This window comes from Lagopus leucura, unplaced genomic scaffold (genome assembly GCF_019238085.1).
Source record: "Lagopus leucura isolate 7727_CA_CO unplaced genomic scaffold, USGS_WTPT01 Super-Scaffold_1, whole genome shotgun sequence".
NCBI lineage: Eukaryota > Metazoa > Chordata > Aves > Galliformes > Phasianidae > Lagopus > Lagopus leucura.
Window position 1 is genome coordinate 12,237,388 of NW_024962250.1, and position 15,906 is coordinate 12,253,293.

The 15,906-nt window shown below is 37.0% G+C and overlaps 1 protein-coding gene across 3 annotated transcripts in view; it reads right to left on the reverse strand.

Moving 5' to 3' along the window:
• The window catches only part of GPHN (gephyrin), a 263,015-nt gene that overhangs the window by 95,580 nt on the left and 151,529 nt on the right, over positions 1–15,906 (reverse strand). For all 3 annotated transcript variants that reach the window (XM_042865257.1, XM_042865243.1, XM_042865251.1), the window contains 3 exons: positions 10,407–10,501; positions 7,338–7,404; positions 154–426 (listed from right to left, as the gene is read on the reverse strand). In XM_042865257.1, coding sequence (XP_042721191.1) covers positions 154–426; positions 7,338–7,404; positions 10,407–10,501 — 435 coding nt within the window. The remainder of the gene's footprint in view (positions 1–153; positions 427–7,337; positions 7,405–10,406; positions 10,502–15,906) is intronic.

Sequence of the window (15,906 nt, forward strand, 5' to 3'; positions counted from 1 at the left end):
ATGTTCTTACACAGCTAAATTTCTATGAAATGCATCCAAAATATATCTGTTTGAGCACACCAACATAGACATTTAGTCTTAATGTGCAAATGAATATTGGTGGAAGGTACCCGAGCAAAGCTAAAGAGTATCTTGGAAACAATCCAGACTCACCTTAGCTGCAATGGCTGCTGCAGTTATATGTGAAGAGGAACTGTCCTCTGTTGATGCAACTCCACTATCCTTCTTCTCTTCCTCCTCTTCCTCACACTGTACTCCTTTGTCCTCTGTCTGCTTGTGAGGGCTGGTGGTTGGAGGAGGAGAAAGAGGAGGTGGTGGTGAAGGTAGATCTTCTAGCTCATCATGTACCTCCTTTACTTTTACAATGGCGTCCCGCAAAAGATCAATGGCATGAGGTAGGGCTGGCAGTATAAACTGAAAGCATTCCTATGCACAAGAAGAGAAATGACTATGAGTAGTTACCTGCAGAAGCAAAGAAGGATTTTTCAGATTTGCTTTTAGGGGATATTAGGGATTTTGATGTATCTTTTTACTTGATCATAAATAAAACGATCAGAATTACTTGATGTCCATTACCATTGCTCTTAGGAAAAAAAATAAAAATAAAAATAAAAATAAAAATAAAAATAAAAATAAAAATAAAAATAAAAATAAAAATAAAAAAAGAAATAACCAAAACCGCAACAACCAATCAGCCAAAAAACCCACCAGAGTTTCTGAGGACTCAGGAATATTTTTTTTTTCTCCTTTTCATGCAGATATAGTAAGCTGTACAATAGTCAAGAGTTAATACAATTAACCTAATACTAGATTAAAACTTAGGAAAACAAAAGTTAAAATTTTCATGAATACATAATACAGAAACACCTTCATGGCGGTTGGCAGTATACTACAGAAATGCAGAATAAAAACACTAACTCTATCTCTGCAAGGTTATTAGCTTCCAATAATTTCTACTGCACGCTTTCACAGTTTGAGAATGTTTTATAATGGTTGACATAACTGTACTTTTACATAACGCTATGGGTTCTTTTTATTCATGGATTTATAATTTGGGCTGGAAGAATCACAGGCAGTACTGATTATAACTTTAAGTAACTCAAAAAATTTACCTTCTGTGATATATTTTTCAAACCTCTCCTTGCTCTGTGACTTAAAACAATCAAAAAGTTTATTTTGTGCAGTCGGAGAAGAGAAAAAACACAGATGCCATGTAACCATTCTTGTTCTGCCAACAGGTGTACACATCTCTAGCTACCTTTAGCTATTTTACCAAATGAAAGAACCAGGTTGCAAGGAACCTCAGGAAGTCATTAAAATACTGAAAATACTAAAATTCAGACAGGTTACTTTGGGCTTTGTTCAGCTTATTCTTGAAAAAATCCAAGAACAGAGACTCCCCAACCTTTCTGGACAACCTGTTCTAATGACTGATTATCCTCATAGTGATTTTTTTCTTTATTTTCTTATCCAGTTGGAAGTTCCCCTTCTTCAATTTATGACTACTGTCTCTCTCTAAGGCACCTCAGAACAAAGGGTTTTCTTCATGTCAGATCCGCACACTGCATACATATATTCAATTACTGGAAAATGATGGCAAGGTCACAACAATGAATTTCCAAGGCAGTACAGTTAGAGAATGTACAAGTTGACAGAGGAAGCTCATACTATGCCTTTCATTCTTTTCATCTTTTGTTTCATTTCGACCATAAGGAAACTTCTCAACATGTAATACTGGAATTTAAAGTGCCCAGAAACTAAATAATGATAAATATTTTGTACACAGATACAGTAACAAGTATTTTCAATACATAAAAATGACTATGTAAAGAAACCATCCATCAGAGAATAGCAGAATTTATATGAGCCTTTATGTAAGTCAAAAAACATGACTCACAAACTCTATTTCCTCAAAGCCTCTAAATAAGAATCCATCTTTCAATCATACCTTTAAGAGTAATGAAAAGTCAGACTACTTCTCAGATTCATAAATTCTATAAATATTTGATTTGTTACTCTGAAGAACGCGACTGAGCAGATGAGCACGAATTGCTGCATTCAATGAATATATATTAAAAATCTATTTGTAAACATAATAAAGAAATACAATTTCTAATGTAACTATGAGGGTCAGAGTTATTGAAACTCCAGAGTATTACTATAAAAGTGGTTTAAAACATCGAGGTATACAACCATCCTTTCTTCAGTGAAGAAGCTGTTCTCAAGCAACTGGTAAACAAGGAGATCTGACTACAAATAATGAAAGCGTACGTTAATTATTAACTCATTAGCAAGCATACTGCCCATTCCTAATACTGAAATAAATCCTTGTTGACTGCTGACAAGTTAGTTCCCAACTATGCTATTTCGAACACTCATTGGTTTAGGCAATTGTTAGTACAGTTATGTAAATTGCCATAGACCCAAAGATTTCAGTGTGTATCTGGTAATTTCATTACTCTGCCTCCTCTGACAGTATTATATAGCTTTTTAAAGGCTGAAATGAAATGAAACAGACTAGAACAACACAAAAATTGAAGTAGTCTACAAATCTGTGTTCAGTGATACGTTCCTCATAAGTTCTCTAAGGAAAATATGTTTGGCATCACCTGCATTTTTCTTTTTGCTCACTACCACAGCAGCAAAGAATGCTTGAGATTCTAGCAGGCAACTGAGCACACAGAACTGCTCTGAAGTGAAACAGAAATGCCAAGATAGCATCTCCGATGACTGCAGTGACAATGCCACGGCTATAGCTACAAATGGAGAACTTCGAACACCAACATGGTTTCTTCTTTGGGTTACAAGGTTTTTTCCTCTCCATTGTGCTATACTAGTGTTACAGAAAATAAAGAGCCTACCAAAGTATTTATTTCAGTTAGCTACTAGAAGTGTAGGTAGGAATGGTTACATTGTTATGACACCAGTGGAGACATCTTGGATACCTTCTCTATGAGATAGTGCACTAGTCAAAAATGATTTATTTTACTTATTTGCAAGATTAGAACTTAAATCTGCAATTTAAAATTTGACTCTAAGGTCCTGTTCCAACAACATCAACTCCAGTACCAAACAGTCTGAGTTAAAAAGTCCCCTTTCACAGTGAGGCTTGGACTCCTTGGTAAGGCAAGTTTTTATTCTGGTGCTCTGATCAACCTTAAGTAAACAGTTATTAGCTTCAACTGAGTTTACTATCGTTGCCTTCTTTCATCTACTTCTATTGCAGTATTGGTTTTGACCTAAGAATACACAGCTCTCCTTTCCGAAGTGAAATCTGCACTCATAAAAAAGGAGAAAATACAGCAAGAGGGAGTTTTACACACTCAGTTCAAACTCCTCTTGCCTTCATTTCCTTCAATTTTGCATTGCGTCCATTTTTGACATGGACATTTACACTGCTGTCACGCTGTATTAAAATTTAGTATTTTATAATGAAATAAGCATACTGGTGCAATTTCATAGCTTTTATATAAGCTTCCTACCTGACTGTATTAATAAAATGGAAAGAATATTTGCAAGTCATAAAGGAGAAAAATGAGAGCAATGCCTGGTAACAATCTGCCCTATTTGGTTCCTGAGAACTCAACTGTTAAGGAAGCATTTTCTGCACTACGAATCTTAAAAGTCTTTGCTGAAATCTCATGTTTTGAAGATGTTTTATGTTTAAATAAATAAATAGTGACAGAACAGATGATCAACATAACACGATTAAATAAAGCTTATAGCAATCTTATATCTGAAAATCAAGTTGTTTTTTTTTTTTTTTTTAATTTCTGGCAGAATTACCTTTTTATTAATCACTTACATTTCAAAGTATTGCTAAAATACTTATTAACATATTTCATTTCTTTTCCTCATGCTCCTTACCTAACTTCACAGTCTGAGTGCCTCCAGGCAGGAAAACACGGAGACTTTTAGTTAACTTCTAATCACAGAATCACAGAATTGTAGGGGTTGGAAAGGCCTCCAGAGATCATCGAGTCCAACCCCCTGCCAAAGCAGGTTCCCTACAGCAGGTCGCACAGGTAGGCATCCAGGCAGGTCTTGAACATCTCCAGAGAAGGAGACTCCACCACCTCCCTGGGCAGCCTGTTCCAGTGCTCCGTCACCTCACTGTAAAGAAGTTCTTGCGCATGTTTGTGCGGAACTTCCTATGCTGCAGTTTCCAGCCGTTTCCCCTTGTCCTGTCTCCACTCACCACTGAAAAGAGTCCGGCCTCGCCATTCTGCCCCCCACACCTTAGATATTTATAGACCTGGATCAGGTCCCCTCTCAGTCTTCTTTTCTCAAGGCTGAACAGACCCAGTTCACTCAGCCTTTCTTCATAGGAGAGATGCTCCAGGCCCTTCACCATCTTCGTGGCCCTCCGCTGGACTCTTTCCAAGAGATCCCTGTCTTTTTTGTACTGGGGAGCCCAGAACTGGACGCAGTACTCCAGATGAGGTCTTACCAGGGCAGAGTAGAGGGGGAGGATCACCTCCCTCGACCTGCTGGCCACGCTCTTTTTAATGCACCCCAGGATGCCATTGGCCCTCTTGGCCACAAGGGCACACTGCTGGCTCATGGCCGACCAGGACACCCAGGTCCCTCTCTGCAGAGCTCCTCTCCAGCAGCTCATCCCCCAGCCTGCACCAGTGCATGCAATTATTCCTCCCTAAATAACAGTAGAATTGTTATTCAAAACTATAAAGGTCCGGAATATTTATTCCTGAAGAAAGTATTTCCTGACTAATCTCAGTGGAAAAAAACAGTTTCCAAAATATCTTGTAAGTACATCATATACACATCAACTCACGCTCAGTTTACAAAACTACTGTCCCCCTGTATACGACAAGTTCCCCTATAGATGACAAGAGGTGTCACATTTCACTTGTTGAATAGAATAAAGAATTGGTACTGCACTTTGTGATTTGCAAGACAAGATACAAATCAAAAGCCCATTTCATATCAATCTGTATTCCAGAACAGTGACACGAAGTTTTTATTCCCTGGGGGTTCGGTTACCTCAAGCTTGTCAGAAAACCTAAGTGAATACACTGCCCTAATGTGAGCGGACCGATCTGGAAGAAGTTGAACAAGTAAATCAAAGATTGTTTGATCACTAAGTTAATAAAAGCGATCTCAAGGCTGAGAATTATATCCTTCAGTAAAAGCAAGTCTGAAGCTAGGCTTCTAAACTTGAGGAAGTAGTTTGGCAACAAGCATCATAAACATGCATGCTGACATTTATTCTAAGAGTATTACGCCAGACTTCACTGTTGTGGGAATGGGTGATAATTAGGCAGTGAATCAGGTTTTACATTATCAGAATTCTCTCAGAGAAGAAAGATCACTACTACAGAGACTGCTGCAATTCAAGTGAACACTGCGACTTTTTCGTTATAATGATGACAGGCTTTTGAAAAGCTGGAGAATGGCTACGGATGTGGAAGGAATTGTGGCATTTTTTTGCATTGAGTTATCCAGGCCCTACTATGTCAGCTATGGTCTATACTCCACCATAGCCTCTGATCTCTTGCTGTGCACCATTGCCGTACCTTGACAGCAGGTCTATCACCCCCCTACCTTCCCTGACTTCTTGTATCACAAAGTACCTAATTCAATATCTTGACATGCACTATTAACTCATTCACCCTTACTCTCCCTCCAAATGGATAACACAATGACTGCCAGCACCTTGATGAAGATCCTCTGAACTGTCAAAAGAATAAAGAGCAGATTTTTGCACAGACACAAGATCTTGCTCAATATGAAACATCATAGTTCCTTTTGGACTACTACATGGCAGTGTATAAACAGGCAGCAGAAAAATCAAGACATATGAATAAGTTTTATTGAACAGTTGAGATGGCAGTGACTAGAACTATCATTTTTTATTTTAACTTAGTGATTTAAGGCCTTTTCCCCCTCAAAAGCAAAATTGTTTTCCACCTTTTATTCTACTTCTTTTTTTCCACCTTTTTTTCTATTTTTGCCATTCTTTTTTCCTTCATGCTAAAATATACTTAGTAGTACCTTGATTCCTCCTGGTATAGGGGAATGCTTTATGGTTACTAGTGGCAGCAAATATTCTTATTTCGTAATACAGAAAAGTTGCATCACAGTAATCCTAGAAAAGTGGCCAGGAAAGTACACAGAGGCTTGCTGCAGTGTTGGCAATCAAGGATCTGAAAATCAAGCACCTTCGCAAAAGGAGCCATCACTTAGATGAGAAGGAGGTGGTACTCTTCATGCAACTACACGAGACAACAGCGAGTTGCAGAGCCACTGCAAGAGAATGCCATGTGAGGACGGCATACCTGACATCAACTGTTAACTCCATTTAATCTGAGATTAGTAACCAGAAAGCAAAAGCAGCCATATACTCAAGAAATAAGTGTTTATATGGCAAAGCTATCTATTTTATCAGATGTTTAGCTTTACCTTACAGTTTTTTAAGGCATGAACTTTACTTTAAAATCCCATACACCAAGAATATGGGAAAAAAAGGGGTGATAAGTCCTTTGCATGCATTGAGAAAGTAAATCTTTCCCCCTTTCAAGCTAAAGCACATGTGTATATCAGGCACATTTGAATAGTCCGTCCTTCAGAAACGAAGAAATATAACATGAAGTCGATACTGACTGCTTTGAATTGTCACCTGCTTGTTTTTCTAATGTCTGATTTCTCATAGTCACAGTTTTTCAATGGTAACGTATAATAGTGGCACTAGTAAATAGTAATGATTGGATAGCAGAGAAAGAAATCTCAGAATGTAGCATATATACATCAATTAATATAAAGTCAGAAAATAAGTATGGATAAAAACATATATCCTAACTTCCTTGTCCAGATTGAGTTTAATGTAGGAAGAAAACAAACTGTAAAGGGTGTCAAGTCTGATATCCATATCCAAAATATTAAAATTTTTCATATTCTTAAAAATTATGCTCCATTTTCCCCTTGCTGACCAAAGCTGGAAATATTCTTAACTCCAGCAAGTTCTACAGTACACTAGGCCTTCCTCTTACTTCTGTGTGAAAAAGAGTGCTTTCCTGTAAGCAGTAGAAAACACAGGGATCAGTCACAGGCTGACTAGAAAACAAGAAGGAAATGTAAGAGACCATTAGAATCTTCATTAATGCTGCCTGCTATAGATAGCACTCTCTTGCTATCTGTTGCACAGTACTTTCAGTTACTTAAGAACTGTATTGTTCTGATCTAATCACAGGACTGACAGGGATGCTGCAATTGAAATATGCATTTCAATTAACTTTTGTAAAACTTGTAGTAGATACTTTCTACATTCAGGACTTATCATCAGCCTTCAGTAGCAGATCAGCAAGAATACTTCTTACCTGTGACCCTTTCTTGCTACCTGGCAGATTAATTATGAGAGTTTTCCCTCTGATTCCACATACAGGTCTGAAAAGAAAGAAAATCCACAGTGAAATTTTTGTAGGCAAATTTCTTCACTGTAGAAAGAAGAAAACATTAAAGATAAATCCTATAATTTAGTAGAATTTGTCAAATCAATCTTTATCACCTATATTTGCTGCTGGTTTTATCACAAAACAGCTCAGAAGATGGTGAAAAAGTGTTTGACAAGAGATGGAAAATTCTGACATTTAATTGATAGTGTAAGCACTACTTCTATCTTTTTCTAGCTTTGTTTAGCACTCTTAATTCTGTTGTTTACTTCTGTCAAATACATTCTTAGATACAGTTTCTATTTGCTCAAGCAAATAGTTCCCTTGTAATGTAATTGATGGCTATCAAACATTATTTCTCTTGATGGGTTAAAAAAACAAGTCATGCTGGTTGCGTTAATTCAAACATATATTCGTTCATTTATTTCTTTATTTATTAAGATTCAGCATAAGAAAAGCATAGTAGGAAGTAATTCTCAAGTGAAAATTACACTTAAGTAGTTCACATCTAATTCTTCCTCGGAGTCTCTTACTCCTTCAAAAAGAAGAAAACAACTACTGAAGATGTAACATTTTATGTTTTCAGGGATTTTCTTTGGTTTTAATGCAGTGCTGAACTTATACACCCATGTGTTGAAGGGGGTCCTCTTAAGCTTTCTGTCAGAGTTTAACTGTTCTTCCTTTTAGCTTTTTTTTTTTTCAAACAAAAAAACACACACAAGAAAAATCAACACTTCTAGATTTTGTCTGGAGGAAAAGTCATGTGGCTCCTGATTTTTTTCTTTGTTTATCAAAACAGTGATTAAAAAAACAGAGCTAAGATATAAAGCTAAGAAAAAAGTTAAGAGCAAAAACCAAACCACAATATGGAAGCTGCATGGAGAGAAACTGTGTAACAGTCTCTTTTTCAAAGAACATGAACCAAAGTGAAGACAGGAAAAAATATGTACATTGACAGGATATTACCAAATTCTTGAGCAGCTGACTTCCTTGGATTTTCTCTTAGATAAATAATTCCCAGTAGTTACTTCCATTTAGTGGTAGCATGGCATTTTCAAGCAAAGTAACAAGTATTCTAGTGACAGCTGTCCTAACACTCACAGTTAAATACTACAGAGACAGTTATTGTGCCACAAGATTAACCACTGATATTCTAGTCAAACCGACCAAAAGAGAAGTTTTATTTTCAACTGACAGCTTGAGTACTGCCTGACTCCAAGTCCCCATCTTCCTCCGCTCACTTCTTAAACATTACATGCCCTAAAAACTCCAGGTAGTTGACTAACATTCAATGACATATGAAGTGAAGAGCTTGAGTTAAAGAAAAATGCTCATTTACTATTGTTTTGGTAATCAAGCTGTAGTTTAAGACATTAAAATTAAGGGAAACTCCAGGAAATTTCCAGTGAAGAATTACAAAGATATGTAATGGCTCAAGACAGAAATGGGGTTGCCAAAAATTTCTCATGAGAGCATGTAAAATGTTACATTCTATGATTCTAAAAGTATGCTTAAATATTTAAGAACTGAATGGTTTGCAAAAAATAGTGCATGTTCACAACAAAAGCACACATGTACGTGCATTCAAGGTAATTTGAGAGAGAAGTTAATGATCTGCCTCAAAATGGGGAACAGGTAGATGCCATACATCTTACGTTATCCACAGCCTTTTGATACATCGCATAGAAATTTTTAAAAAAATACAGAGAAGTTGAGGAGAAAAAAGGAATACAATCAAGGGAGTTGAAGGAAAAACAGAATAAAAGAGACAGAAAAAACAGATGTTGGAAGACAATATAGATCCAATGCAGAAGTGGAAGAGAGGAACACTTTTCTGGGAATAAATTACGATTGTAAAAGCAGAATAAATGTGCAAAAAAGGCAGGGAGTACTTTATAAAGCCTCAGTAAGGACTGGAATGGCTTGGGTAAGGAATAAGATACTTCTGGCACAAGAACAGATGGAAGGTTACAGAGAAACAGGGAACACTGAAAGGTCTGTGATCCAACACACTCCCTGCTGGACCTCAGAGTTGGATCCCCATTATGTGCATCTCAGAGGCTTTTCATCTGTCATAAGTATCTGTGAACGTAGTTTACAAAATAATCCACCACTTTCTAATGCTGGTCCTGTGGTCAGGAAGAGAGCCAATAACTTCACTTATAAAAGTTCAAGTGATAAAATTCCAACAAGTGTTCAAGTGATCCAACATTTTCAGAACAGCATGTGATTTACGAAGGTGTCACCTTAATTTTGCAAAATGAAGTTGTGCATTTTTTCTTTTTTTGGTAAATTACATGCATAAGTAGCTGTAAGAGCTAAGTCAACGACATTCAAGCTTGGGATAGAAGAATTCACTAAAAATCTCCTTCACAGCACATATGCTTAACTTAATATTATGATCTGAATAGCGCTATGAAGATACTGACCCTTTGTAGGCCAATTACATTTAGACCTGAAGTAAAGGTTTTCATTGGAAATTTTTTACAGTTTTAACATGATTGCATGAGGTATCTTGACATAACATTTTCATTATAGATTCACAGAGGAGTTAGACAATGTTCCACCATTGTCTTCAATGACTATTTTGAGCTTGAGGTTAAGGAAAGGAAAAATAATACATTTATATTTATCAAGTTCTTTTGTTTGTTTGTTTTCTTTTTTGCATTTTAGTACTTGATGAACAACATACAGAAGAATTCTTCACTCCCACTGAAACGTCACAGCTCTAGGGTGAAAAGACAGCACATATCAATATTAGAAATAGCTTAGCACAGAAAATACATAAAGATGCTGCGTTTAAGAGAGACTACAGAGGGAATTAAATAAAAGAATGCAATTACCATTGTTGGAATTTGACCACTTCTCTAAAGTTAAGACTTCTAGTCCTGATAACATCTGCAATCTTCAATTATTTTTATATGGTCATCCCATCCCACTATCTTGTATATTTCTAAGGAAATAGTTTGCTTCATATTCTGAAGGAAATAGTCTTACCTAGAGAGCATGCCCAGAGGAGTTACATTAAGTGATCCCATCAGCATTGCAAGGGCCATCCCCGGGGCTTCTCGCTCTATTACTTCTTTAGTGGCCTGCAACCAAAGATTAAATAGCAAAGTGAGTGAAAAATAACAAGGACTAGAAAAATGTTAAATAAACTTAAATTTGGGTAGGAAAATCTTTTTTTGTTTGCTTCAGAGCCAAAAGATGTCCTTGATAAACTCTCAGCACTGGAATATGTTGAAGGATTTTCTCTTGGTTGTGTAAAATAGGGAAAGACAAGGGGGTGGGAAGAAGCACTGTTAGCTGTATTTATTGTGAGGACACCTACAGAAAATTTTAAAAGTCAAGACCCTATATATGGAGGAAATACTAATACTAATAATGTTTATATGGAAGACCATATAAACAACAACTCCCTCTCGCAGAAAGGAAAGAATATTTGTGAATAAGCAAAGAGTAGAATGTATATAATGATTTGTTCTTTCTCCCCAATCTGTCACATTTTCCAAGTGAGATTTCCCAAGGTTTAAGAAGGGCAAATAGGTTTGTGCAGAAAACAAAACAAAAAAATTGCAAAGGGAAACCCATGTAGCAGGAAAGCAAGAAAACAGTAAAATGGTAAAATGATAATGGCCAGAGGCTGACGTCTTCCCATTTGATCATGTCAGCAAAACAGCGATTCCAAACAAGCTGGTGGCTTTTATTCACAAGCAGTTTCTATGCTGTGGGCACTGAGAAGCCTGGAAGCAGAGTCTGAAAATACTTCTGTGTTAAGTCCTTTTGTTATACAGGGTATCGGCTGTGAAATGATTTTCCAGGAATATTCACAAACTTCTGTCTTTCCTTTCTAACACAAACTTTCTTAAATGCCCAACTTGCTCTGGTTTCCGAGCCTCCAACTTGTTTTTGGGCAAAACACCTCAAAGGAAGGTTACAATCCTACCCTCCTTCCATTTCTCTCACCGTGGTTGCTTTTCATTGGAACACCTTGATTCCCGTTATGATTCAAGATTCTACATTGCTTGTCACAACTAAAACATTTGCAATGCTCATAAAACTATGAAATCCACTGTAAAACATCCAGTCAAAGTACTGTGCTTTAATGGCACAGCTACCAAGACTGAAAAGCAATGTCTTAAATGTGAGGATACACTGAATAACCTAAATACTCTCAGCAGTTTGATACACTAAAGAATATAATGGAAGAAATCCAGACAAATGATTCTGTGGGAAAGATTACATTACAACTCAGTTCCTAATACTTTTATAAGCTCCCAGTTTACAAAACAATGCCATAAAGAAGGAAAACACAGCTTAAAAGTTTTTTCAATAGCATTCCTATGAGAAGGATCCAGTAATCCAGGTATGTCCAAGCCATGGTTCAGTTTTGGTCACCCTGCCCTGCACTGCCCAGTACTGGGTGCATACCCATTGCTCACAACAGTCAAGCCATCAGTGTGCTATTAACTCTGTCTGAGCTAAAATCAGGGCACAAGGAGGGCACAGTGAAGTGCTAATTCAAGTTATGGGAAATAAATCTATGCATTTTGATACACTGGTTAACCACAGTCCTGCGAACAGCAAAAAAAAATATGCAGCTGTGTTTTCTATTTTGATAAAGAAATTTAGAGTTTCTTTAGAAACTCTAAAAATTTATATTATTTATTAATCTAGAAATTTAGAGTTTAGCTTTAAGAGTGCTGAAAAAAAAAGTTTTGGTTTTTTTTTTTTTGCATATTTGTAATTCTGTTTTCAATTGCCATAAATAAGTTACCTGCAAATTTTCAAATGGAACATATTGAGTTGAGATCACATATGCAACTCAAAGAAAAATGTGATTGTGTTTATTATGAGCCCTATATTATCAGAGAAAAAAATCCCTCCCTTCACAGTTACACCTTATTCATGTCATCACTTTTGACTGTACATACATTAGTGAACAACTGTTTTCAAGGATGAAGGACAGGAGGAGAAAATTTCATAAAAATCTCTGATGAGATCTTGAGAACTCAGTAAGAATTGCAGCCACTTCCATAGAACATTTGTTGCAAATTTGATGCATTTGTTTTACAAAATCACAGTCAAATATCCTACTAGATTTGTTTTTCTTCTTCGATTTGAATAAAAAAATACTAAAGAGTATAAAAAAATTGTTACTTATACAGAGGAACTATAATATATTTATGAAGGAAACCATGAAAATAATGCCTTCTATTTTATGATGTCAGCCTACAATGTCAGAGGTAGATGTTGGTAGTATGGCAGTAGAGATTGAAACTTCCCACCAATATTCCATTACGTTCTGTTGCTGTGTTACAGATGGCAGCAGATGGGCAATCTGACAACAGGGCATCTGACATGAAAGAGCTATGAAGCAAAGATGTGGCCCTTAATTCCTCCACGGGGAAAAAAATTGCACTCACTGGCATTCATTGATGCTTGCTGAATGTTTATGGAGACCAAACAGTGGATGTGAGCACAGTGCAGCGCTGGGTGGTGCATTTCAGCAGTGATGACCCTAACAGTGGGTCACTTCTGTTGTTGCAGATTTTGAGAAGCAGAACATGCAGGCCCTTGTTCACAAATGCATAGCTAAGGATAATGACCCCATTGAAAAATAGCATTATGTAGCTGAGAATGAGCTTTATTAAACAGTGTTGTTGTGCTCTTTGTATCCGCTGTAGTTTCCATGAAAATAAATAGGAGGCATTACTTTCAGAGCAACCGATATCTGTGCAACCCAAAACAATTCCTCTTCATCCAGTGTGGCCCAGGAAAGCCAAAAGGTCAGACATCCATGCCAGTAGTCACACAGCAAGAACACTTGACAGGAAGAAACACATGTATCAGAAAAACGAAAACAAAAAACCAGTGCAAGTATTCCACTGGCCCTTCTCAAATATTACCACTAACATTTAATGTGTTTTAGAGAAATGTGTCAGTATCAGAAGGCATCAGACACAACTACCAAGTAAATCATCAGGTATTTTACCAAAAAGCAAACTTGGTATGTGCTACTGTGGGAAACAGGAACCTTGGTTTATACAAAATCAAACAGTTTCAATTCAGTAGCTAATAGGACAGTCTATGATTTCCAGCAAATCTACTCAATGGTATGGGCAAAATTAAAATATCTGCATTGAGGAAGAATGCCAAAAGGTACCCGCTGAGGTATTAAATTAGCAATTACACATTAAAAATTCTGAAGAAAGATGGTCTGCAGTGCAGCAGGGACATTTTGCTGACAATGAAAAACTTGGTGAAACACGGAAGTCTCTGTGTGTTCATACACAGTAAGTATATGCTATGCCTTTTATTTTCAGCTAATGCCATGCTTCAAAGATATTCAAAACTAGTTTTAAATATAAAGTGCATTTTGAGATTTCTTTTCTGCCCTTGAGCACAGTGACACTTTGAAGATATCATTAGTTAAAATTCTAAATAGGCTTCAGAGGTAGTACAAGATGCAAAAGAGTTCCACAAACAATGACCCTGCAGCTCTGGGAGTCCTTCAATGAAATTCAAGTCCATTCTCTAACTTCACAAGAAAAATGACCTTCACAAAATGTCACTGCTAGCAGCCAATGTGATTATTAAAAATGTATAAACATTTTGCAGTAGCAAAATCTGAAAGGGCAGAAAGTCCAAGTAGCAGTACAGCCCTCAACACAAGTTTCTAAAAATACTTGTTTCAAAATATGTATGCTTGCATTCATTTCTGCAGGCAGACTGCTACAGACAGGGGAATGCTTCCTACAGTCTAACTGGACAGATGTAACCAAAATGGCTGCTGCTAAGTAAACATCTTTTACAGTGACATCTGCTCTAGGGATATCCTTAAATAAGCTTTATTTAAATAGCTTTATTTAAATGTGTGGCATACAGAAGATGGACTCACCATCACACCAGGAAGCCTATTCTGGCTTACATGAAACTATGGCTTACATGAAACTGGCTTACATGAAACTATGAATGAAATTAAGGATGCTGCAGTGATTTACAGATAGTTTGTATCTATCTGTAAGTTATCTATTAGTTTCACCTAAAAGTATACTGAAGTGCTGTTGGACAAGTTTTCTAAAACATCTTTCAAGACAGAAGGAAGTGTGGAAGAGAGATGTGTGGAAGTCCACACTGCCTGCATCCCACTGGGGAGTTACAGCCTGGCACCAGTGCGCAGAGGCAGCCTGTTTAACAGTGACCCAGCTCTTCTATGTTTTACCAATACTATAGCAAGGTTGAGTTAAGATCGTAAAAACTTTGCTTCATGGGCAATTTCAAATGCCTTTAATGATACTTATAAAGAAAATCATCAGGTAAGCACTTAGCTTATTGAAGCCAAGACCTTATAGCACAACTCAGTTTTCTTCAGTCACTTGATAGGATTAGAGGATGACTGGGCAAGACATGTCCTGAGCGTACTAACAGAAAAAATAACATATATGTTACAGTAACGGACAAAACTGAAGCATTCTAATGTAAACGTAATCAGATGTTTTCAGGGTGTGACAGACTTACCAACAGATATTGTTTCAAGTCACAATATCTGATGGTTTTCAAACATGTAACAATTCATGACTTTTCCCTGTTTGACATGAAACTCAGAAATCTGTAAAAGAAAATACTGCAACAGAGCTGTTGGTAGCCTCACCACCAGTCAGCCCTTGCCTGCTGCACGGAGCCACGGCACTGGCACCTTCTCCTCTAGAGAGCACAGTGAGGGCTAGGGAATGAAGTGAGTAGGATGGAAATAAGGCTGCACAAGGTACCAGGGGCATAAGGGGAAAACTTGTAAGGAGGAAAATGGAAAACAGAATTCTGTACAGCTGTCAGACTGGGGGGGAACCAGGGAAAGAGAGAATGGGACTTGAAGAAATGAAGTTTCTGCTCCTGACAGAAGTGGCATTAACAATTAAATAATTATTTTGAACTACCACTTTTCAGCATTCAGTAACAACGTCAATGAGAACATTTCTATCTCACTGCTATATGAATAAATCCAAATACTCTGAAACATGTTTTTGATAGTATTCAATGTGTCTTTTTATTGGAGTTAGAGCATTATGCTCCCAAACCAACTGATATATTTTTAGATACCTTTGACATAGTTGTGGTTGCTTAGCAGATGGCTTGCTGCCAATTGGTTTGAGAGCTCTCTGCTGCTTCATTGCCTTTCTTTTCCTTCATATAAATTACATTAGGTGAAAGCCCTTCCAGGCAGCTTGTAAAGGATATACCCACTGCAGACTGATTTAATTGTAACACCTAGGACTCTTCTTGAAATGCTCAGAAACTCTTTATCTTTCTCTTTCAGGAATTAAATATGGTGAAGTTTGACCTCTTACCACTAAGTAGTGATCTGACACATAATTTTATATACCTTTCAGCAGTTTCAGGAGAGTAAAACAGTTCTATCTTTTCAACTAAAATGCAAATATGAGACTGAGAAGTCATAATAAATTTGATTAAATTAAGGTGACCGAGATTGCCTCTG